Source organism: Protopterus annectens, chromosome 10.part0, assembly GCF_019279795.1.
Source record: "Protopterus annectens isolate FY-2018-M chromosome 10.part0, PAN1.0, whole genome shotgun sequence".
Lineage (NCBI taxonomy): Eukaryota > Metazoa > Chordata > Ceratodontiformes > Protopteridae > Protopterus > Protopterus annectens.
Genome location: NC_056744.1, coordinates 1,576,114,688 through 1,576,139,906, shown reverse-complemented (window position 1 = coordinate 1,576,139,906; position 25,219 = coordinate 1,576,114,688). Strand labels below are relative to the sequence as shown.

The window sequence follows — 25,219 nt, the reverse complement described above, 5'->3', positions numbered from 1 at the left end:
TTCTGCTTACTGAATCCTAGTACATATATATGGATAGTTATAAGACAATATTAATAATGACATACGATTAATATATAAAAGCACATTTTCTTTATGGTTAACAGAAAGCACCTAGTATATACAGGTGTAGTTATAGGTGTCTTGCGATAAGTGGGGTAATTTGTCTGGGTTCGCACAAGGACATAACCAATGTGATTTAAGGTATAGTTTCAGATTGTTTTTAAATAGTGTTATTGAGGAAAGGGAGGTGAGGTCACCGGGGAGCGAGTTCCAGGTTTTGCCCACGGTATCAGACAACAAAGAGTCACCGGCCATACTGTTGGTTTTACCCATTTGTACTAGTATTTTGTTAGGTGAGTGTAGGGTCTTAAGGTTATTGTAGGGGGTGATGAGGTTGGTAAGAACTGGTGTACTAGTAGGCTAATACAGGATCTTGTGGGAAACTGTTAATTGGTTAACTAGTAGTACATCTGGAAACTCTAGCCATTCTAGTTGTTCCAAATAAATACAGTGATGGGTTCTGAATGCGGATCCTGTTGCAAATCTGGCAGTATTATTGTAGGAGATAGCTTGTTCAGGTTGTTTTTAGACAGGTTAGTATAAACAGGGGAAGCGTAGAGGAGAGTAGAGATTAGGTGGGTACGGGCAATAGTAGCCCTCGCTAATAGGGTCAGAAAGGGTTTGATTCTATAGAGGGAGCCTAGATTTTTGTTGACTGTTTTTATAGTACTGTTAAAGTATCAAAGTTAAGGTTATCAATAAGTAACCCCTAGTAATTTTGTAGTTGTATTAGGAGATATGATAGTACCGTTGTTTGATGCAACAGTAAAGTTAAGTGAGGAGGCCCTACAGGGGGGAGCGAACAGGGGTTTTGTTTTTTGGGTTCAAGATGAGGCAACAGAGTAAAAGCCATTTCTCAACTGTATTAAACACATTTTGGGTGAGGGTCTGATGGAGAGGTGGCCGAGCATAGTAATGTGGAGTCATCTGCGTATTGTACACAGGTAGCTTAAGGTATTACAGAATGTAGGTCATTGATAAAAATAGGAGAGGTCCTAATATAGAGCCTTGGGGGACACCGAGGGCAATGGAGAGGTGAGTAGATAAGTTGTTCTCCCACAGCACAGCCTGCTGCCTATTGTTTAAGTAGGATTGAAACCATTTTATAGCCAGTGCATCTAGTGACAGGTTTTTAAGTATGTTTATGAGAAATTGGTGGTTAACCATATCAAAGGCTTTAGAGAGATCAATAAAGAGGGCTGAGGATAGTGTGTTACTGCAATTTTTGTTAATACAGTCAAGGAATAGTAAGAGGGCAGTGGTGGTGCTATGAAACGGCCTAAAGCTATGTTGGCAGTTAGCGAATAGGTTATCTATTAGGTGGTTTAACAGCTGTCTATGAATGCATTTCTCCACGATTTTAGCCAGTGGAGATAACATAGCAAAAGGTCTATAGTTTGACAATTCATTGGAGTTACCACCTTTATGCCGGGGGATAACGCGAGATTTTCCAGATAAATGGGATAGTTCTCTCAATGACACTTCTGTTAATCAGGATGGAGATGGGGTAGGCTACGGCTTTTGCAGCTTTTTGCAGATATTCTGCAGGTAGTTGATCAGCTGCAGGAGTGGTTGGTTTAAGTTTCTGAATAAGGGTACAGACAATGGATGTAGGGACAGGTTTAAGGTGAAATGAGGGAGGTAAGCTAGCAGTAGAGGTGGTCAGAGATGAGCTGTTAGGAGATAGTTGATTGGCGAGAGATTGAATGGTCTCAGTGAAGAAAGTGTTAAAGATATTGGTAATTTGCTTGGGACTATCTTGGAAAGAGCCTATTGGGGTGGGTGTGACAAAACAACCTGGGTGTCAAAGTGCATTAATCCCTGCCCAGAACTTTTGTTGTTTGTTTTGATGGGTCTGTTGGAGTTGAATGTAAAAGTTTCTTTTATCTGGGCTTGGCATGTCACTCTTGTATCAGATTATGAAGGTGAGTGAATGGTCGCTTATACCTTCGGGGATGGTCCCTACTTTGTAAGTTTGGTGATGGCTATTTATAAGAATCCAGTCTAAGGTGCTTTCATTGTTATTGAGTTAGTTGGTCCTTGTGGGGGAGGGTAATGGTTTGAGGAAAAACCACACAGGTAAATATGAGTAGTAGGCTGTTCAGTAGTACAGCTTTTCCAGCTGATATTAAATTCACCTAGTACTATTGTTTCTTGGGGACAGTTGGTGGAAAGCCAACAAAGGATATCTTCTAGGGTGTTAAGAGTTATTCCCTGGGGGAAAATAAAAGTACAGTTTTGTACCTACCATAAATGTAGATGTTAGAGTGTATACACTACTGCAGTCATTACACTTGGGTTATCCTGCCGTTAGGTGGTTCCCCAGTCGGCCTGAGTTCCAATGTCTTGGTCCGGCGTCAGTTGCTGTCGCCTCCTCCCTGACGTCAATGCGACAGGGGTATATAAGATGCAGCCAACGACACTTTCTTCAGTTTTTCTTGCCCCAGATGTCAGGTGCCTCTTAATAGGTAGGCAATTCCAATTGCTAATAAAACATGCACAAGGAAAGCAAAAAAACAACTTGCAGCTACCAGCAAATCTACATTTATGGTAGGTATAAAACTGTACTATGTTCATAGTGTTACACTGCTGCAGTCACACTTGGGTAGCAACCCAAAGCTGAGGTAGGGTGGCTGGATCTATAAGGCATTAGGAGTGGCTATAAGGCCCTGCAGCACTGCAGTGGCGAAGCCAGCTCTGGATTTAAGAGTATAGAGGCAGATGGTAATGCTTGAAGCTATGTTCAGAACTCCAAGTTGCTGCTTCCAAAATATCCTTGGTAGGTACTCCCCTGAGGTAGGCAGTTGAAGTGGATGGTGCCCTGGTGGAGTGAGATCTAATGCTGCTACGTACAGGTTTTCCATGGTATGTGTAGCAGAAACGTATACAATGTCCCATCCATTTTGAGATGGTCTGTTTTGAAATGGCTTTTCCCTGTACTCTTGCAGCATATGCTACCACTAATTGCTCAGATTTTCTGAAAGCTTTGGTTTTGTCCAAGTAGAAGTGTAACTGCCTGTGAATGTCCATAGAGTGCAATAGTCTCTCCCCTTTATTCTGTGGTTTAGGATAAAAAGTTGGCAGGTGAATAGCTTGGTTTAGAGCCACACTGGATACCACCTTTGGCATAAACGTAGGATTAGTTCTTAAAGACACCCTGTCCTGGTGGAAAATGAGAAAAGGTTCCACTGCCATTAGTGCCTGTAATTCTGAAACTCTTCGTGCTGATGTTATTGCCAGGAGCAGAGCAGTTTTCCAAGAGATATATTTTAATTCTGCAATGTTAGATGGCTCAAAAGGAGGTAACGTTAGTTTTTCCAAAACAAAGTTGAGGTCCCAAGTTGGAGTAGGTGCTCTAGGGGGCGGTCTTATGTTTTTAGCCCCTCTGAGGTACTGTTTTAACAGAGGATTAGAGAAAATTGGTGGATCCGTGTTGTAATGAGCAGAGATGGCAGAGGCGTGGATCTTGATGGATGAGAAGGAGAGGCCTTTGTCCAGCATCTCAGTTAAGTATTGTAGTATCTGAGGAATGTTTGGGACAAGAGGGTCAAGGCTGTGAGCTTGGTTCCAGGCACAGAATCTCTTCCATTTATCCAAATACGCTTTCCTGGTACTAGGCCTTCTGGCCTTCAGAATGACATCCATAACAGCTTTGGAGAGAGGCATTGCTTGCTTGACTAAGGAATCTTCCATGCAGCTAGGTTTAAGGTCTTTAGCTGGCTGTGTAGTATTTGATTGTTGTGCTGAGTCAGCAGATGTGGGATTTGAGACCAAATACAGGGTGGTTCTTGTGCTAAGCTCCTTAAGACTGGGTACCAGTGCTGGCGTGGCCAGTCTGGTGCAATCAGGATCATCTTTGGCTCTTCTTGCCTGGCTTTTATGAGTACCTTTTGGCAGGAGAGGTAGCGGTGAGAAAGCGTATACTTGTAGGTTCTCCCAGCTGAATGAGAGGGCATCCACTTTCCATGCTTGTGGATGGTAACTCCTTGTGCAGAATTTTTGTAGCTGGCAGTTCATTGAGGATGCAAACAGATCTATGCCCGGGCTCCACCATTTCTGTGTTATTCTGAATATTTGTGGATTCAATTCCCATTCATGGGGATCCATGATGTTTCTGCTTAAGTCGTCTGCCAGTGTTTTTCTCTCCTGGCAGGAATTGTGCTTGCAGATGAACTTGAAGGTTTATAGCTGTGTTCCACAAGGTCATAGCTTGTCGGCATAGCGGGTAGGAGTGAGTGCCCCCTTGCTTATGTACCACATAAATGTGGTGTTGTCTGCCTTTAGCAGTAGTTGTCCTGGATGCAGCAGGTCCTTGAAAGCTATAAGGGCATTTTGTACAGCTAGCATCTCTTTCTGATTGATGTGAAGATGCCTTTGTTCTGCGGGCCACATGCTCTGAATACATTTGCCTGCCATGTGTGCTCCCCAGGCGTAATCCGATGCATCTGTTGTCAGTGTTTGCCTGGCTGTGGGTTGTGTAAAAGGCTGCCCTTGTTGAGGTGACAAGGTTGAGCCCACCATTGAAACTCCTGTTGAAGGCAAGGGATTAGTGGTATAACTATTTCCAAACTTTGACAGTGTTGAGACCATACATGCATTAGGTACCATTGTAGTTTCCTCATATGCAGTCTGGCATATGGAATTAATAGTATGCAGGATGCCATGTAACCCAAGGCCTGCAGAATTTTTCTTGCAGGGAGTTGGGTCTTTGTTGCAATCAATTGAAAGTATTGAGTCAGTTGTCCTTGCTTGTCTGGCGTGAGATAAGCCATCTGGGCCATTGTGTTCAAGCTGGCACCCAGGAATATAATCTCTTGTGAGGGCACTAGTTTTGATTTCTTTTCGTTTACTGTGTACCCAAGGCAACTTAACTTTTTTACAAATGCCAGATGCTTTAGAAGAATGTACTTGCTCTCTGCTTGAATCAGGCAGTCGTCCAGGTACGGATAAATTTGAATTCCTCTCTGTCTGCAAAATGCAATTACTGGTGCCAGGCACTTTGTGAAGACCCTGGGCGCAGTAGATAAGCCAAAGGGCAGTGCAGAGAATTGGTAGTGCATTGAACCAGCTATGAATCTGAGGTATCTTCTGCAGTTTTGTCTGATAGGGACATGCAGGTATGCCTCCTTGAGGTCCAAAGTCACAAGCCAAGCTTTCTTGCCCAACATGGGAAGAAGCTGCTGTAGTGTCAACATTTTGAATTTCGGAACATCCAGGTAAGTAAGTAGAGATGAAAGACCCAGAATGGGCCTTCAGGCTTTGTCCTTTCTGGGTACCAGAAAGAGTCTTGAGTAAAATCCTTGTCCTTGCTCCTGTGATGGTACCTGTTGAATAGTTCTCATATCCATGAGTGCTGTAATTTGTTTTTGAGCCTCTGTCCATTGATTTGGTGGCAGATGTGGCATTCCTTTTAACCTTGGCAGAGTGTGAAAGTGGAACCTGTAACCTTGAAATACAATGTTGAGAACCCATTTGTCTTTGATGATCATTTGCCAATTTTGGTAGAAGAGTGCCAGTTTTCCTCCCAAGGGGGCTGCCAAGAGGGATTTGTTTGGCAGCTGTAGCGGGAAGTCATTGGAGCTGCTTTTTATGTGGTTGGGGCCTGTCTTCTCCTTCTTTCTGGCCTGATGCAACCCATTGTCGAGGCCTGTAAGGACCTTGTGTTTGACTTCTACCTCTTGGACGTCTGTATCTTCCCCTTTGAGGTCTGTCTGTAATTGGAAAGGACCAATTCTTAGTTGGCCTGTTTCTGCTAAATCTAGGAGGCACCTGTAAGAATTCCTTCACCATTTGCATAGATTTTGCATTATCCTCCATTTTCTTTAATACCTCTTCTGCCTTAACTCCAAACAACACATCCTGCTGCAAAGGTGTATCCAATAATTTTGCTTTAACATGATCTGGCAACGTATGTTCTTTTAACTAAGCATGTCTTCTAATGACAGAGCCTGTAACTGCTGCTCTGCAGGAGGCCTGTAAAGAATCAAAACTACATTGCAAAGTATGCTTTCCCACTTGTTCAGCTGCATGCAACAAATCCTGCATTTCTTTAAAATTAGGAGGATCGGATTCTGGAAGCATTTTTTGTTTTAAGTGAGACAGTAAAAATTGCTGATATTTTAGCATGTGAAACTGGCAATTTAAGGCTCTCACTGCTAAAGTTGCAGACGTATATACTTTCTTTCCCCATCTGTCTAATGCTCTGGAATCTCTGTCAGAGGGAACTGGATTCTTGGCTGATGAGGCCTTAACTCCTTTGGCTCCCTGAGAAATAGTTTCAGGATCAGCTGCAGGGCTTTTATACAGATATTTATGTGAGTCAGGGACTCTGTAGTATCTGTCTGGTTTAACAAGGGCTGGAGGTAAGGAATCAGGATTTAAGCTGGATTCAGTATACACATCATCCACAATATCTAACACTGGCGGAAGAGCAAGGGGTCTGTGTTGAGGTAATAGAAGGAAGTCTCTGAGCCTTTTCTTGGATTCTGAGTAATCCTGGCCTTCCCAGTGGAAATGCTCGCTCGTGGTATGTAGGGTTTCCCCAAAGTAGTAGTCCTCAGGCAGTGAGGCTGATGGAATTGATTCCTCAGCATCAGAATCCTCATAAGGGGGGTAAAGAGTATCCTAGGTCTGAGGATGAATCAGAAGAGATGGACACCTGGTCGGATGAGTCATAGTCTGCATCCTGTCTAGGCCTTTCATCAGGAGGGGGATGTGACCCCCTGATGAGAGTGATTAGGTCTTCGGCCATTTTGAGCATTTGTTTCTTAGGCATGGAGGCCTGCCCTGGAGAATGCTTATTTGTTTCTTTGATTTTAAAGGAGGCTTAGACTTAGCTGAGGGTTTAATGCTTAACTGAGTAGGTCTGAAGACACCCTCTGAAGCTGTGGGTTGCTCAGCTACTCCGGATCCCTCTGAAAGGTTAGTCTCGGTAGGCTGAATAACTTGTGCATCCGAAGGCCCAGCCATCTCCACGTGGGAGTCAGAGGCGGCCTGTGATACTACAGAAGCGGTCGTCAGGGGCTGCGAAGGCGCCTCGCTGAAAACCGGAGAACCGGCAACTAGCCTAGAAGAGGCTTCGTAGTCAGTTTTGGGCCTCGGATGCCTATCCTTGCCTTTGCGCTTTTTGTGTATTCCGGTCGTCAGAAGTTCCGACGGCATGGTATAATTGAGTTTTCTACCAAAATAATGTCGGGCAAAATCAAACAGACGTTTAATAGTGCACTTGTTAAACCTAGCACAAAACAGATAACCAGTGACGTCGTGGTCTGGGCCTAGGCATGGGATACAATAGGAATGGAAATCCTTATGAGGTATTTGCTTCCCACCAGAAATACAGTTAACTTTTACTGACATTGGTCTGAGGCAAGAAAAAGTTTCCCCAACGGGGTACTTAGCTTTGTAGAAGACTTTGGTTCTGGATTCGGAATGAAAATCTTAGGAGACAGCCGACTGGCACTTGCGAACTGCTTTTGCTTCGGGCACCGTGCGGCAAGAAAGACAGAAGAAAATGGCATCGGCTGCATCTTTTATACTCCTGTCGCACTGACGTCAGGGAGGAGGTGACAGCAACCGATGCCGGACCAACACTTGGAACTCAGACCGACTGGGGAACCGCCTGAAGGCAGGATAACCCAAGTGCAATGACTGCAGCAGTGTAACACTATGAACATCTGTTATTGCATGAATTAATTTCAATCAGGTTTTTGATACATGAACATAGCTCCCTTTTAGGGTTGTGAATGTCGTCAAGGGCAGGGCACTTCTCTGGATGGTAAAGAATTTGATGGGCTATGATCAGTTGGTAGAAGCAGAAGAGGTTTGGAAATTCTAAGCAGTGCAGTTTAGTTAGGAGTAGGCAATGGTGGGAATGTGATCTATTATTGGCAGCGAACCTAGCTATTTTATTGTAGCATGTAGAGAGTTTGTTCAGGTTGGCTTTGTTAATATTGGTGAGAATTGGACAGGCATAAAGTAGTGTTGATAAAAGATGAGTTCTGGCTACTCTTCTAGTCTCGGGTTAGGAATAGTTTGCAACGATATAGGCAACCTAGTTTTTTATGGACTTGCTTGCGTTTCTGCTTTGGAGGTCTCTGTTGCTTGGGCAGATTATTATTGAGAGCCTCCGCAACTGTTTTGTGTTTGGATTTTGGTGGTGTAGCTTTAGTGAGACTATGTGATAAGTGTGGTGCAAGTGTTTACCTTCTCCTCTTGAATGTCAAGTTCAGTCTTGGTTGGAGAGAGCTTTACCTCCAGTTTGGCTAGATAAGTGCATCGCTCACAGGTGGTAGTGTTGGGTGGTAGGAGGAGAGGGTTGTCTGTGTACATGAGGCAATTTCTACATTGCCCCAAGATGCCCCGATTCATCAGATAGACAGGAGAGAACACTGGGAGCTGAACCTTGGTCATGCCTTAATAAACAACTATTTTCCTCTAGATAAGTGAGGAAAGGGAGTATAAGAGCTGTTTTTCTCCAAGCAAGTGAGGAAACTGCAAAAACTGTTTTCCTCTAGATAATGAGGAACATCAGATACTATAGCCCAAAAACTAGGAAATTCCAGAACCTAACATGTAAACTCCTAAAACTTACACTTAAGAATACAATTCCATTCCTTAATAGATGGAGATATACATCCTAATCCCGGGCCTAAATTCTATCAAGACCACAGAGCCCCATACCCCAACCCCCTCTAACACTCAATTACTTACCAGACCCACCAACTCACTTATTAGTCCATCTTAACATCAGAACTTACCAGACCCACCAACTCACTTATTAGTCCATCTTAACATCAGAAGCATAAATAAGGTTACCCACCTACCCTGCTCTCATGGATGTATATTCATTTGATATCCTGTGTCTCACTGAAACATGGCTCAAGCCAGCAACACAAGACAATGAAGTTATTCCACCATGGTACAATATCTTGACTGAGACATTACCTTTTAGCTAAGAAGGGTGGTGGAGTAGCTATCCTATATAAATCTGGATTACATGTGACCTATGTAGACTCTAAACCCCTCTAACTAGCAATGCTGAAATCCTTATCTCCAAGATTCGACTCAATAAATGTAAATCCATCTATATTATTGGTGTTTATCTTCACCCAGGGAATAACTAACACCCTAGAAGATATCCTTAGTTGGCTTTCCACCAACTATCCCCAAGAAACAATAGTATTAGGTGACTTTAATATCAATTGGAAAAGCTGCACTACTGAACAGCCTAACACTCATATTAACCTATATGTTTTTTCTCAAACCATTACCTCCCCCACAAGGACCAACAAACTCTAACAATGAAAGCACCTTAGACTGGATTCTTATAAATAGCCATCACCAAACTTACAAAGTAGGGACCATCCCCGAAGATATAAGCGACCATTTACTCACCTTCATAATCAGATAAGAGTGACATGTCAAGCCCAATCACCTACTGGACAATAAGGAGCAATAAAAATTTTAAGCCAGACATCTTCCAAAATAACTTAATGCATGTGATTGGTCAGCCCTCAAACACCTACCTCTGGAGGAAGCAGTAAAATACTTTAACACTAAATTCTTAAGCATTTTAGACTACCATGCACCAATACAGACCATTAGAACTAGGATTAAACCTGCCCCCTGGCTCTCAAACACAACCAAACAAAAAATGTTCCTTAGAAATAAAGTCTGGGCCAAGTGGCATACTACTAAAAGCCCTAAAGATCATTTAAAATTTAGACAGCTAAGAAATGATACAAAAAAGCCAGTCTGTCAGATAAAATAAACTTTTACACATTCAACTCCAACAAACCCATCAAAACAAACCACAAACGTTCTGGGCAGGGATTAATACACTTTTACGCCTAGGTCTTTCCATCACACCCACCCCAAAAGGCTCTGAGCAAGACAGTCCCAAGCAAATTGCCAATACCTTTAACACTTTCTTCACAGAGACTATTTAATCTCTCGCCAATCAACTATCTCCTAACAGCTCATCTCTGACTACTTCTACTGCTAGCTTACCTCCCTCATTTCACCTTAAACCTGTCCCTACTTCCATTGTCTGTACCCTTATTCAGAAACTTAAACCAACCACTCCTGCAGCTGATCAACTACCTGCAGAACATCTGCAAAAAGCTGCAAAAGCCATAGCCTACCCCATCTCCATCCTGATTAACAGAACTATCACTGACAGAACTATCCCATCTACCTGGAAAAACTCACATACCCCCCTGCATAAAGGTGGTAACGCCAATGAATTATCAAACTATAGACCTACTGCTGTATTATCTCCACTGGCTAAAATCATGGAGAAATGCATTTATAGACCACTTTTAAACCACCTAATAGATAACTTATTAGCTAACTGCCAACATGGCTTTAGGCCATTTCATAGCACCACCACTGCCCTCTTATCCTTCTTTGACCGTATTAACAAAAATCGCAACACACTATCCTCAGCCCACTTTATTGATCTCTCTACAGCCTTCGATATGGTTAACCACCAATTTCTCAAACATACTTAAAAACCTGTCACTAGATGCGCTGGCTGTAAAATGGGTTCAATCCTACTTAAACAACAGGCAGTAGGCTGTACTGTGGGAGAACAACTCATCTACTCACCTCCCCATTGCCCTCGGTGTCCCCCAAGGCTCTATATTAGGACCTCTCCTATTTTCTATTTTTATCAATGACCTATATTCTGTAATACCTCAAGCTACCTGTATAGAATATGCAGATGATTCCACATTAATATGCTCAGCCATCTCTCTATCAGACCTTTAGACCTTCACCCAAAATGTGTTTAATACAGTTGAGAAACAGCTTCTACACCGTTGCCTCATCTTGAACACCAAAAAAACAAAACTCCTACTATTCCCTCCCACCTGTAGGGCCTCCTCACTTAACTTTACTGTTACATCAAACAACGGTACTATCATATCTCCTGATAAAACTACAAAATTACTAGGGGTACTAATTGATAACCTTAACTTTGATACTCACATTAACAATACTATAAAAACAGTCAACAAAAAACTAGGCTCCCTCTATAGAATCAAACCCTTTCTGACCCCATTATCGAGGGCTACTACTGCCCGTACCCACCTAATCTCTACTCTCCTGCACGCCTCCGCTATTTATACTAACCTGTCTAAAAACAACCTGAACAAGCTAACTCCTGCAATAATACTGCCAGATTTGCAACAGGATCCGCATTCAGAACCCATCACTGCATTAATTTGGTACAACTAGGATGGCTAGAGTTACCAAATGTACTACTAGTTAACCAATCAACAGTTGCCCACAAGATCCTGCTTCAGCCTACTAATACACCAATTCTTACCAACCTCATCACCCCCTACAATAACCTTAAGACCCTACGCTCATCCAACAAAATACTAGTACAAATAGGTAAAACCAACAATATGGCCGGTGACTCCCTGTTGTCTAATACCGTGGGCAAAACCTGGAACTCACTCCCCAGTGACCTGACCTCCCTTTCCTCAATAACACTATTTAAAAACAATCTGAAACTATACATTAAATCACATTGGTTATGTCCTTGTGCGAACCCAGACAAATTACCCCCTTATCGCAAGACACCTATAACTACACCTGTATATACTAGGTGCTTTCTGTTAACCATAAAGAAAATATGCTTTTATATATTATTCGTATGTCATTATTAATATGGTCTTATAACTATCTATATATATGTACTAGGATTCAGTAAGCAGAAATGTAATGAAGTGTTAAGAATTGCTTAAATATGTGATATACCTGCATCTGGAAAAACTGTCATTTATTATAAATTACACTGGGTTTCGAGGAGCTTTTCTCCCCGGGTCTTTGCTGAAAATGGACATATATCCAGCTGGACTAGCCCAGTCAACAAATGTAATATACATAAAAATAAATATATATCAACAGCAACCATGTAAACTACGAAAACATGCTATACTGCTAGCAATAAGTAAGCAACAGTGGTCCCTTAGTTTTACATTTCCTACCAAAGTACCACTCCATAATTGCTCTGAAGTTCACTGATTGCAGAATATGCACAGTTTAACAGATGTAAATGAAAAATTAAAAGTTGGGTACTAACAGGGAGGGGCAAATGGCATTGCTACCACACACACACACATTTATGCATACGACACCAACTAATTATTTTTTTTTTCCTGCTTAGTCTCATGATAAACACGTACTATGAATTTACTTAAATTCAAACAAAGAATTTGTTTGAATTTACTTAAATTCAAAGAATTTGTGAGATGTCTTTCCCATCTCCTGGAAAATGAATGTTTTTTTTATGTTTCCAGTCCTTTGTAATTCAAATGCTCTTCCCAAAACCTTGCAGGGCAGGAACAGGATCTCAACAGTACCAGGTGGCAAAGACAAAAATGTTTCAGTTTGTCTATATTTTATGGGAGTAGGACCCATGGCCTTCTGCATCAAAGGCAAGAATGCTATCCTGCTGTGCTACTAAAACAGCTTTACAAACAGTAGACTTCACAGCACCCAGGCAAACAATCACCTAGGTACCAATAATTTAAAAAATAAATAAATAAATAAAAATGAGGATCAGTCAAACTTTCATAACTCACACTTCCACATCTGCCTTAAGAGATTAATATACATCCAATACGTGGACAAAATGTAGTCCTCTGGAGACTGCCAGTACAGCCAAAAAATCTGTTACTGAGATGAGCCGCAACACTAAATTTTGTCTTAAGCTCTTAGATGCCTCAACGTTCAGAAAGTAAAACATCAGTACCCAGTTTTTGTTTTGAATGTAACAATGATTAAACACAGAAAACAAAACATTTTCTCACTTCTTATAAGTTTCACCTGAAGTCACCATCTTCACTGAAGGCCCAGTTCCAAGGATCCTGAACTTTTGATTTAGTAGCGCACTAACTCCTAGTACGTAGCCTTCGGCAAACTGAAGGCAACAGACACCGTTGCTTAAAGACCATGCTTCTTGGCAGAATTACTTTATCTAAATGTAGACACTTCCTTCGGCATAATCTACCACTTTCCACAAGGAGGGAATAATGCAAATGTCATTCAATTAAATGAGTAAAACCTCAAAATTTCCAGCACAAATTCCCAGTCCTTTTCCCCAAAGAGGCTTTTCATGTTAAACACAACACAATTAACATTTTCAGAGAAAATACACTGAATATGGTCAAATTCCAGTTTCATTTTTCAAACCCAAGTGGGCAAGAAAACAACAGGGCTTTACAAATTAGGTTATAAGTTTTCTAAATTACAACACTGGATCAGGATGAAGAAACATGCACTCCACCAGGGATATGGCTATGCCTACCACTTACGAACCTTTTCCAAAGGACTTCTATGAAAAGTACAGTTTTGTACCTACCATAACTGTAGATGTTCGAAGATCCACATTGCTGCAGTCCTTACACTTGGGTAGTCCGCTGTCCTCGGTCGGCCCGAATATCAAAGTATACGGCTGACGTCGGTCAGGGCGCATTTGACTGACGTCAGGACGTCAGGGTACAAATGCGCATGACCGGTGTCATATCCTCAGTCTTTTCTTGCCCCAGATGTCAGAAGACCCTAAAAATAAAGGTCAAAACCAAAAGACAGCAAACAACCAACCAACCACCCGTGCACTAACTATATGTACAACATATATAATATACACAACATGTACAACCCAACCCACACAACCACCTCTAACTACAGAGGGGAAGGAGGGAGGGTAAATTGGACTGCAGCAATGTGGATCTTCGAACATCTACATTTATGGTAGGTACAAAACTGTACTATGTTCTTCATCTCACACTGCTGCAGTCCTTACACTTGGGTAGAATCCCAAAGCAGAGGTAAGGGAGGATGGCTAACTACAAGGAAGCAGGAGCCGCCAACATGCCCTGCAAAACAGCAGTGGCAAAACCAGCCCTGGACTTAGAGTAAAGTGGCAGGTGATAATGCCTAGAGAAAGTATGCACAGAACTCCAAGTAGCTGCCTCCAAAATATCCTTGGTCGCCACTCCCCTCAAAAAAGCTGTTGAAGTGGCAGTAGCCCTAGTGGAATGAGGCCTAATCCCAGCTGGAATCTCCTTGCCATGATGGGAATAACAGAAAGCAATGCAAAACCCAATCCACTTAGAAATAGTTTGTTTTGACACAGGCTTGCCCTGAGAACTTAGAGCAAAAGAAACAAACAACTGCTGAGATTGCCTGAACCCTTTAGATCTGTCCAGATAATAACGCAACTGCCTGTGAACATCTAAAGTGTGCAAAATCTTTTCCCCTTTATTTTGGGGATTTGCATAAAAAGTAGGCAAATGAATAGCTTGGTTTAAAGCCACACTAGAAACCACCTTAGGCATAAAGGAAGGATTAGTACGTAATGATACCCTATCCTTATGGAAAATCAAGAAAGGCTCAACCGCCATGAGGGCCTGCAATTCAGACACCCTTCTTGCAGAGGTAATGGCCAATAAAAAAGCAGTCTTCCATGATAAATATTTCAACTCAGCAGTAGCTGCAGGCTCAAAAGGTTGTAGAGTGAGTTTCTCCAACACAAAATTGAGATCCCAAGCAGGAGTAGGAGCTATTCGCGGGGGTCGTATATTCTTTGCCCCTCTAAGAAATTGCTTGAATAAAGGATGAGAAAACAATGGTGGGTCACAATCATAGTGAGCCGAAATTGCTGCAGCATGAACCTTAATAGAAGAGAAAGACAAACCTTTGTCCAGTAACTCAGTAAGATATTGAAGAGCCACACTCAAATTGGGCCCAGAAACATCAAAATCTTTTGCTGCACTCCAACATAAAAATCTCTTCCATTTATCCGCGTACACTTTCCTTGTACTAGGCCTTCTAGCTTCCAAAATAACATTCAAAACTTGCTGAGGAAGTGAAGGCCCACTATGGTTCAAAACAGAATATGCCAGGCTGTTAGGTGCAGAGAATGAAGCTTGACATTGAGCAAATGGCTGTCCTCCTGTGACAACAGGTGTGGAATCGAAGGTAAAGGCCATGGAGGCTTCCGTACCAGACTTCTTAGTAATGGGTACCAGTGCTGTCGAGGCCAATCTGGAGCTATTAAAATCATCCTTGGCTTGTCCTGTCTGACCTTCAGAAGTACCTTTGGGAGGAGAGGCAGAGGTGGAAAGGCATACACATGAAGATTGCTCCAATTGAAGGAAAGAGCATCCACTCTCCAAGCTGTGGGATGAAACCTTTTTGTGCAAAACTTTGGCAGCTGATGGTTTAGTGGAGAAGCGAACAGATCTATGTCTGGAGTTCCCCAAGACACTGTCAATTTCTGAAATACATGAGGATCCAATTTCCACTCGTGGGGATCCATAATTCGTCTGCTCAACACATCTGCTAAGGAGTTCTGTGCTCCTGACAGAAACCTTGCCTGAAGATCGAGCTGTAAACTGAGAGCAGTCTCCCACAAAATCATTGCTTGCCTGCATAGAGGATAAGAATGCGTTCCCCCTTGCTTGTTGATGTACCACATGACAGTTGTGTTGTCTGTTAGAATCAACACCTGTCCTGGAAGAAGGAATTCCTTGAAAGCTATTAATGCAAACTGGACTGCTAACATCTCCTTCATGGTGATATGTAGATGTTGCAGTCTGACAGGCCACTTGTCTTGTATCCACTTTCCATTGAGATGAGCTCCCCAAGCTTTGTCTGAGGCATCTGTCGTTAAAATCTGACTCGCCTCTGGCCGGGTCACAGAGAGTCCCTTGTTTAGGTGACATTCCTGAGCCCACCACAAAAATTCCTTCTGAATGCAAGGTATTAGTTGAATGACAGTGTCCAGATCCTGGCAGTGCTGTGTCCATACATTTTTGAGATACCATTGTAGCTTCCTCATATGCAGTTTGGCATTGGGAAGCACCAGAATACAAGATGCCATGAACCCTAAGGCTTGAAGGACTGTCCTTGCAGTCAGCCCGGACTGATGAGAAAGTTGATGGAAGTAAAGGGATAGACTTTTGTTTGTCCGGGGTTAAAAAGGCCATCTGGGATGCTGTATTCAGTCTCACACCCAGAAAGCACATGTCTTGAGAGGGTACTAGACAGGACTTTATTTCGTTCACAGAATACCCTAGGCATCTTAGCACTGCTATCACATATTCCAAATGATGAAGAAGCTCTTCCCTTCCTTGAGCTGGAATTAGGCAGTCGTCCAAATAAGGATAGATCTGTATTCCTTTTAGTCTGAAGAAAGCTATCACTGGAGCCAGAACTTTCGTGAACACTCTGGGCGCAGTAGATAAGCCAAAGGGCAATGCAGAGAACTGATAGTGAGAAGTCCCAGCTCGAAAACGCAGAAATTTTCTGCAACTGAGTCTGATAGGAACATGAAGGTAAGCCTCCTTGAGATCCAAAGTTACCATCCAATGATCTTTGCCCAGCAGAGGTAAAAGCTGCTGCAACGTCAACATCTTGAACTTGGGAATGTTCAGATAAGTGTTGAGGATAGATAAATCCAAAATTGGTCTCCATGTGTTCCCCTTCTTTGGCACTAGGAACAGACGAGAATAAAATCCTAGGCCCACTTCTGGCAGAGGGACCGGCTGTATGGCCCCTAGTTGAAGCAACAGAGAAACCTGTTTGAGAGCCTCTATTCTTTGTTGAGGAGGAACGTCTGGCATGCCTTTGAAAGGAGGCAAGGTATGGAAATAAAACCTGTAGCCGTGGTGTATGATATCCAATACCCATCTGTCCTGGGTAATTAAACTCCAATTTTCTTTGAAAAGTGCCAACCTTCCTCCTAAAGGTGCTGCCAGACGAGCAGGCTCTGGCAGCTGAAAAGGTAGGTCATTGGGTCTGCTTACGAAAGGACTGACCCCTGCCCTCACCCGAAGCCTGTGCAGGAGAACTCCCTGATCTAGGCCTGAAAGAGCCCTGAGCTCTGCCCTTACCACGTCTAGATCTACCCCTAGACTGGGAATCATAAGAAGGATACGTCCACCCTTTAGTAGGCCAATTTCTACTAAACTTTGGAGGCTGGACTTGCAAAAAATCTTTAACAGTCTGCATAGACTTAGCCTTGTCTTCCATATTCTTTAAAACTGTCTCAACAGGAGGACCAAACAAAACGTCAGATTGTAAAGGAGCATCTAAAATCCTTGTTTTAACATGTTCAGATAAATTCTGATCCCTCAGCCAGGCGTGCCTGCGAAGAACTGACCCAGTGGCAGCCACCCTAGACGAGGCCTGTACAGCATCAAAACCACATTGCAAAGAATGCTTACCCACTTGTTCAGAAACATGCACTAAATCTTGCAACTCCTTACAATCAATACCAACTGCCAGAGCATCAACCTTAGACTTCAATAGTGAAAGGAGAAAGTTTTGGTATTTCAACATGTGAAATTGGCAATTCAGAGCCCTCATAGCAAGAGTAGAAGAAGTATAGGCTTTCTTTCCCCATCTATCCAAGGCCCTAGCCTCCTTGTCTGCAGGAACCGGATTTTTAACAACAGAAGCCTTAACACCCTTAGGTCCCTGGCTAACAGTTTCTGGGTCTGCCCTAGGACTCTTAAAAAGATACTTATGAGCCTCAGGCACCCTATAATACCTATCCGGCTTAACAGGCGCAGGAGGCAAAGAATCAGGATTAAGAGAAGCTTCTGTAAAAACATCTTCCACCACATCCAAAACAGGAGGGATAGCCAAAGGCCTATGCTGGGGTAAAAACAGAAATTCCCTAAGCCTTTTCCTGGAATCAGAGAAGTCCTGGCCTTCCCACTTAAAATGCTCCCTCATGGAATGAAGAGTTTCTGAAAAAGAAAAATCCTCAGGAGGAGTAGCAGAAGGAGTAGAATCATCCACATCAGAATCAGAATAATGAGAGTACTCCTGTAAGTCTTCAGCCGAAGACTCTGAAACATCTGAAACCTGCTCCAAACCCCCCAACTCAGGCTCCACCCTAGGTCTCTTATCAGGAGGGGGCATAGAACCCCTAATCAAAGTAATCAAATCTTCTGCCATTTTAAGCATGTGCTTCTTGGGCACAGTACCTGAAGAGCTAGGGGTAACACCAACTGAAGCTAAACCTGGCCTGCCCCTGGGAGAAGCCTTCGAAACAGAAGGAGAGAGCCTAGCCACCTTAGGAAGGGAGGGGAGTATAGTAACCTGAGAAGCCCCCTCAGCCTGACTTGTCTCCTGAGAGGCCACATCTTGTAATAATAAGGTCTCACCCTGGGAAGACAAGGAAACCTCCGGTGGCGCCACCGACTCCACCGACACCTCTAAAGAACCGGCGTCCGGTACAGACGGCTCTTCTAGTCTAGGCTTAACCGCCTTATCCTTGCGCTTCTTTGAAGAAGCGGGCGTCGGAGCATCCGACGGCATTTTATAGTTGCACCGCTTCCCAAAGACTAACCTAGCACAATCCAACCTTCTCTTTATAGTGCGTTTATTAAATCTAGCACAAGAGCGACAGCCAACAACGTCGTGCTCAGGCCCTAAGCAAGGAATACACAAAGTATGGTAATCTCTATGCGGTATCTGTTTCCCACAAGAAATACAATTATTGACTTTTTCTGACATCCAGTAAATGACTGAGGCAAGAAAAAACTAAAATATTCCCCAACGGGGTACTTAGCCAACTTTGAACTCAGTCTGAAACTTCTAAATCGAAAAATCTCAGAACGCCAACCGGCACTTGCAATGCTGCTTCTGCATCGGACCATGCGGCAAAAAAGACTGAGGATATGACGCCGGTCATGCGCATTTGTACCCTGACGTCCTGACGTCAGTCAAATGCGCCCTGACCGACGTCAGCCGTATACTTTGATATTCGGGCCGACCGAGGACAGCGGACTACCCAAGTGTAAGGACTGCAGCAATGTGAGATGAAGAACATCAGTAACATGGTTCTCCATCCACACTTCTTCAAAATACTGCAAGTTTAATACAAATTCTAAAGACCAACTCCCCTCAGGACACACACAGTAGTGAAGTAACCCACTTCATTGGACAACAGGTTTTGCAAATACTTCAGCATTTGAGCTGGCAGGAGCCCTGCATCAGGAGTTACGTTATTGATGCTAGAAACAGTGCTTAAATGTTCACTTTTACCCAGAAATGAAAGTACATCTTTTCCAACTGGATAACAAAATACATCTGAAAAATGTCAATGTAGAAAAAAGATACAGCTTGGATGTTCTGTATGAATTTACATCTCAAAGACTGTGTCTGTGTGTGTGTGTGTGTGTGTGTGTGTGTGTGTGTGTGTGTGTGTGTGTGTGTGTGTGTGTGTGTGTGTAAGACGCATACACTGTTTTATATCAAGTGTTCTCAGTGTCTGTTTTCTGGTAGTGAGCCAACATGGTATTTAATGTTTTTTTTTTCTTTCCCCAGGAAAATAATCCTTTGGTTATTTTACCTTACTGGCTCTACAAGAAAAATTAGCTAAAAAAAGTGAAACTATTCACGTCTCATTAACACTGCCCTGTACAAAATAAATGCTGGACACCTTACTGCATTACATGGAACAGATTTAAGAACTATATGGCTATTCTGAAATGCAGTCATCATACCATCGAGTACCCATCATGAGCTTTACAAGTAGCAACGTGTATGTTAACAGTACGTACTGCAGAACAGATTCCTAACCCAGATTGGTGAATATCCCCCCCACCCCCGACAGCACCGATGGCATGAATTAAAATGGTTCAGCTGCTTTATCAGAACAAAGCAGAACTTGGAAGCCCTTTTCCAGTCACTACTTGAGATTACAACAAACCTTAACATCTGTGAACCTACTGCTAAACCAAGTATCAAAATGCCAGTGGAAAGCTAACACCACAAAAGTAGTATGGGCATACACTAGACCAAGACAGACTGACAGTGTGAGCTGATGCGCTTTTTGGAAGACTAGAACAGTATACACAAAATCAAGCAAATTAACACTGGTCAAAGGCATAGAATGAAAACGAAGACCCAGTAACAGATGCCTGGCTTATTACCTTTTTTTTTGGTCCCGTCTCTACTGGAACCTCTTTTTCCTTTTTTCTCTTGTGCCCTTGGGTGTCCTCTGTAGATTTCTTTTTGCTTTGCGCTGGTTCATCTGTCAGTTTCCACCGTACTCCCTCTTCACCATTATCAGTCCTTCGCTTCCCAGTCCCATCACCTTGGTCCTTCAAGGAATATGCACACACACAAAAAAAACTTTTGAACACTTAGCTTATGTTCTACAATCACATTTTATTTCACCATGTACTCATTGCTAGATTTTTTTCACTATGTCATAAAGCTAAGTCTATGCTGCACTGGAAGGGTGCATGTGTACATAGTGTCAATACAAATGTACAAAGAACATTCTCTATACCTAATCTGATAGTACAACTGTATGAGCATACTCACCACAACAGAAAATCACAGCTGCAGTATCAATGACAATGCTTAGGCACTACCCTCGGTCAGACTTCTACTCACCCAGTACCCAGGCTAGTGCTGCTCTCCTCCACATACTGATGACATCAGTAAGATGTTCATAACACAGAAACAAGCCTACGCTAATTATATATATATATATATATATATATATATATATATATATATATATATATATATATATATTTTTTTTTTTTTTTTTTTTTTGCATAAGCAAGAACATCTCTTACAGTTGTACTTGTCAGCTCTGGCAAATGGTCCTTTAGCCAAGTTAAGACATGTTCACTCCCAAGAATGAGACCCAATGGTGTAAACAGCAGGCTGCCTCATCATCCAAAATGGCTGCCCTCTGTGACCTAGGAAAAGGAATGAAGGAAGGAATGGCCTAAAGTGTACATGGAAGTGAGACTAGACTGCAGTACTGATCTTTGTACTCATCTCCTCTAGCAGAAAGTACGCTCTCATAATACTGTGTGTCGCTCATATGCATGCCTGATTCAGAATCATTCCTAATGCCAAGAATACTGAAGCAGCAGGAACCCATGAGGGAGCCTTGGCCACACATCTACTGGGAGTGAACCTAAACTACCTGCAAGAAGACACCAGCAAATCCTGCTCTGCTCCAACAATGTCAACTTTGTAATACCTAGAAAAAGTGTGAACAGATGGACAAAGAGCTTTCTCACAGGCAATCTAGGTACACATTTTTGAAAAAGGCAGTCATAACAGCTGCTAGCATTAGTAGGAGTACTTTAACCTGTCCCTGCAGAGTCTCATCATAGCAGTCATAAAAGATGTGGTGTGCCAAATGCAAAGTTGTTTGCTTGGTTACTGTAACCGCCCTATTTTCCTGGCATAAAAGAAGTAAAGTTGTGTGCCTCAAGTCTTTAGCCCTTTCAATGTAATACTTTAAAATCTGTCCACCACATTTCAGTGGAGGTACCATTTTTCTTTAATTTGAAACTGAGTTCAATGGTGGTAACTGCATGCTTTGATTCAATACTAATTCTGATATGCAATACTTTAGGCATAACAAAAAATGGTACAGTTCTGGTACACTAATTGAAGATTGCTGAAGTCTAAGAATACACTGGGATCTTGTCTGCAGCTTGTGTGTCGTTTTGGATAACAAAAAATGGCCAGCCAGCACTGATGGTATACAAGACTACAGCCCTGACTATGGCCCAGGTAACCACAGTTCAACTAGCTGATCTGGTGCTCAACACAGCTGGCAGGAAAGATGGGTATGTCTACTGCTGGGCAAGGGGTGGAGCTAGCCATGTGCTGCAGCAATTCTTCAGAAGCAGCAGCAAGCTAAGGGTGGGTGTGTGGTGCGCCAAGCTGTCAACAGGCAACAGCCTTCATTTAAAAAGTGGAGAGGACTGTGGACTTGCATGAGAGAAAGAGACACTGGTCACTGCCATGAAGTGGAGAGCACCCCCCCCCCCTCCTGGGAAGTGTACAACAGACACAGAAACATCTTCATAGCTGCGGTGTCAGTAAGAAGACAAACCTTCAAGAGTGCCTGAATGACGAGCCCTACAGATGACTCTCATCCTACTGGACCTGGGTGAATCTCCAACCACTAGGGAATGAATGGGCTTGAGTCCAACTGGAAATGGTTTGATAGCCAGAAGATACTGGGGCAAAAAGAGCCTAGGGAATATATGATCTGAACAGACACCTGTTGTGATAAACTGTACACTGTTCCTTACACATCAAGGCAAGCAACCCTGAGATTCTCCAGTAACTGCCACTGTGTTGAAATACTCCAAGACGAATACTGTACAGATGTATCTACAGGTTCAAAAGTGGATCACCTGCATTTCCCTTCTCAAAATGTAGGTTCCAAGGAAGGGTGCTGGGGTGAAGTACCCATTTCAGAAACTGCTAGCAGAGATGAAGACAAAGTACAGTTGAGTATCTAATACTCAGAAAATCCCCAGAAGGGAAGGCCATCAGAGACGTGGGAAGAATCAACTACATATGGGAGAAGAAACCTAAAATGGGTGGGTGTGGTGAGATGCCCACTCCAACCCAAAGGAGACATAAGTTAATAGTGAAAGCAGCAGTGAAGATACCTGAATAACTACATTTATGGTGAGTAGATACTCAACTGCACTATGTTCATCTTGCTTAACTGCTGAAGTAATAACTTATGAGGTTATTCCCACAGCTATACGGAAGGAGTAGATGGATATAAACACTCAAGAGGGGCAGAAAGGGCAGGACAGGAGGGATAAATCCTGTGCTAAACCTGGAAGCTGAAGCCACATTTTAGTGGTTGGAGAAAATGTGTACTGAGGACAATGAGGGTGCCTCCAATATGCATGGGCTGGGTACCCCTGAGAAAAACAGTAGTCATCACAGCCCTATTCCTAATGTGATCAGGCACCCTTTTACCATAGCGTTTGTAACAAAGCAATGCATCTTCAGAACCACTTTGAAATAGCCAGTTTACTGGAGGCAGGGCTCTCTACTTTCTTCTTGGGGTTTGGAATGATAAGCACGTAGACAGCTTGATTGAGAGAGAATTCAGAAACTACTTTGGGTATAAAGGTGAGGTTGGTATACAGGGACAGAATGTCCTAGAAGAACAGAAATGGTTTCTTAGACGAGTGCCTGTATTACAGAAATTCATCTAGCTGTGACAGCCATCAAAAAAGGCAGTTTTTCCCAGGTGGTAAACTGAGGTCAACAGAGGCAGCAGGCCCAAAAGGTGGCAGTCCAGATTTTCTAGCACAAAGTTCAAGTCAGGGGGACCCTCCTGCTAAGGGGCCTGAGATGGTGGACACACTTGAGAAATTGCTTCATTTATTTAAAATTTGTTTACTGAGAAAAGCACAATTGGGACAGAACCCATTTTCAGAGGAGGCTCAGGGAGAAACACTCCAGACGGAGGTCTTTGGAATGTGGGAGGAAACCCATGCAAATGCAGGAAGGACAAGCAGACTACACAGAAGGCACCCCCAGCAGACAATCCAACAGTAGAATCTCTTGCTGTGAGGTGACAATGCTAACCGCTGCACCACTGCGCCACCACAGTGATGCAAGTTGTAGCATACTATAAAGTGATTCCCCTGCTCTGAGTGAGGATGTCCATCTCCAGTGGGAGCATCCAAGGTTTCTCAGTGGCCATGTTGTAAAACATGAAGTACAGTTGTATACACTTACCATAAATGTAGATGTTAAGAGTGTATTCACTGTTGCAGTCATCACAATTGGGTCATCTGCCTGCAGGTAGCCCTCAGTCGGCCCGAATACCAGAGACTTAGTATTTCTGCCTCAGTTGACGTCACTCTAGGACTGACGTCAGGGGTATAAAAACAGGCAGCAGACGCCATTACATCAGTTTTTCTTGCCTCAAATGTCAGGAGCCCCTCAAAATAGAGTGCCTAGTTATGGTGGGGAAAACACCATCAGTAAAAAGTAAATACCAATACCCACCCCAGTAAGGAGTGAGTAATAGACAGAGAGGAGAGAGAGACAAGGGGGCTGGAGGGAGGGAAACCAGGACTGCAACAGTGAATACACTCAGACATCTACATTTATGTTAAGTGTACACAACTCTACTACGTTCTTCATGCTTCACTGTTGCAGTCATCACACTCGGGTTAATTCCTAAAGCTGAAGAAAGGGTGGAGGCAGTCAAGAAGAGTTGGGGCTGTCTAGTATGCCCTGCAGGACTGCTGTTGCAAAACCCACCCAGGATTTTGAAAAGATAGGCAGGTGGTAATGCTTGGTGAAGGTGTGTACAGAACTCCAGGTAGCAGCTTCCAGAACGTCCCTGGTAGGGACTTCCATGAGAAATGCTGTAGAGGTAGATGTTGCCCTATTGGAATGTATTCTGACCCCCTGAGGGGTTGGTTTCCCATGGTGCTTGTAGCAAAAATGGATACAGTGGTGCTATCCATTTGGAAATTGTTTTGAAATTGCCTTGCCCTCTGCCCCTGGTGCAAAGCTGACTAGTAACTGGTCAGATTTCCTGAATGGCTTAGTATTATCACGATAGAAACTGTTCTGTCTGTGCACGTCCAAGGAGTGCAGGATCCTTTCCCCTTTATTTTCAGGATTAGGGAAGAAGGTTGGTAAATGGATGGATTGGTTGACAGCCACACTGGACACCACTTTAGGCATAAAGGAAGGGTTAAGTCCTGAGGGAAACCCTGTCAGCATGGAAAATAATGAAGGCTTCCACAGCCATTAGTGCTTGTAGCACAGACACTCTTCTAGCTGAAGTCATGACCAGAAGCAAGGCTGGTTTTCAAGAGAAGAATTTTAACTCTGCAGATATTGCAGGTTCAAAGGGGGGTAGCGTGAGCTTTTCCAGTACAAAGTTAAGGTCCCAAGCAGGGGTGGGGGCTCTTCTTGGTGGCCTCAGGTTGTTTGCCCCTCTCAGGAACTGTTTGAGAGGGTGAGAGAAGAGAGGTGGCTCAGTGTTGTAATGAGCCGAGATGGCAGAGGAATGGACCTTAACTCATTTCCTCCAGTACAGCCCTTTGGAGTGTGTACCTTTAACTCCCAGTGGGTGTGGCTTCAGGCATTAAAAATGAAGTTATTACCTTAGAGTTCTAGCAGTCATTGACAGAGGTCATATAGCAGTACAGTTGTGTTTGCCATCATGTATGCTTCAAGATAAAATATTCTGATAACTTGTATATAGCATGGTTTTGGAATTATTAATGCAAATATGAACAGGCAATATTTGACGCCTAGAGGCACAGTAGACGGTAACTGCAGAAACGCCTGGAGACGTCACTCGGCTGTA

At 43.1% G+C, this 25,219-nt stretch overlaps 1 protein-coding gene across 1 annotated transcript in view; it reads right to left on the bottom strand.

The window, feature by feature from the left end:
• The window catches only part of FBXL19 (F-box and leucine rich repeat protein 19), a 1,144,361-nt gene that overhangs the window by 825,861 nt on the left and 293,281 nt on the right, over positions 1–25,219 (bottom strand). The window contains exon 4 of the mRNA XM_044086223.1: positions 20,025–20,195. Within this exon, the coding sequence (XP_043942158.1) occupies positions 20,025–20,195 (171 nt within the window). The remainder of the gene's footprint in view (positions 1–20,024; positions 20,196–25,219) is intronic.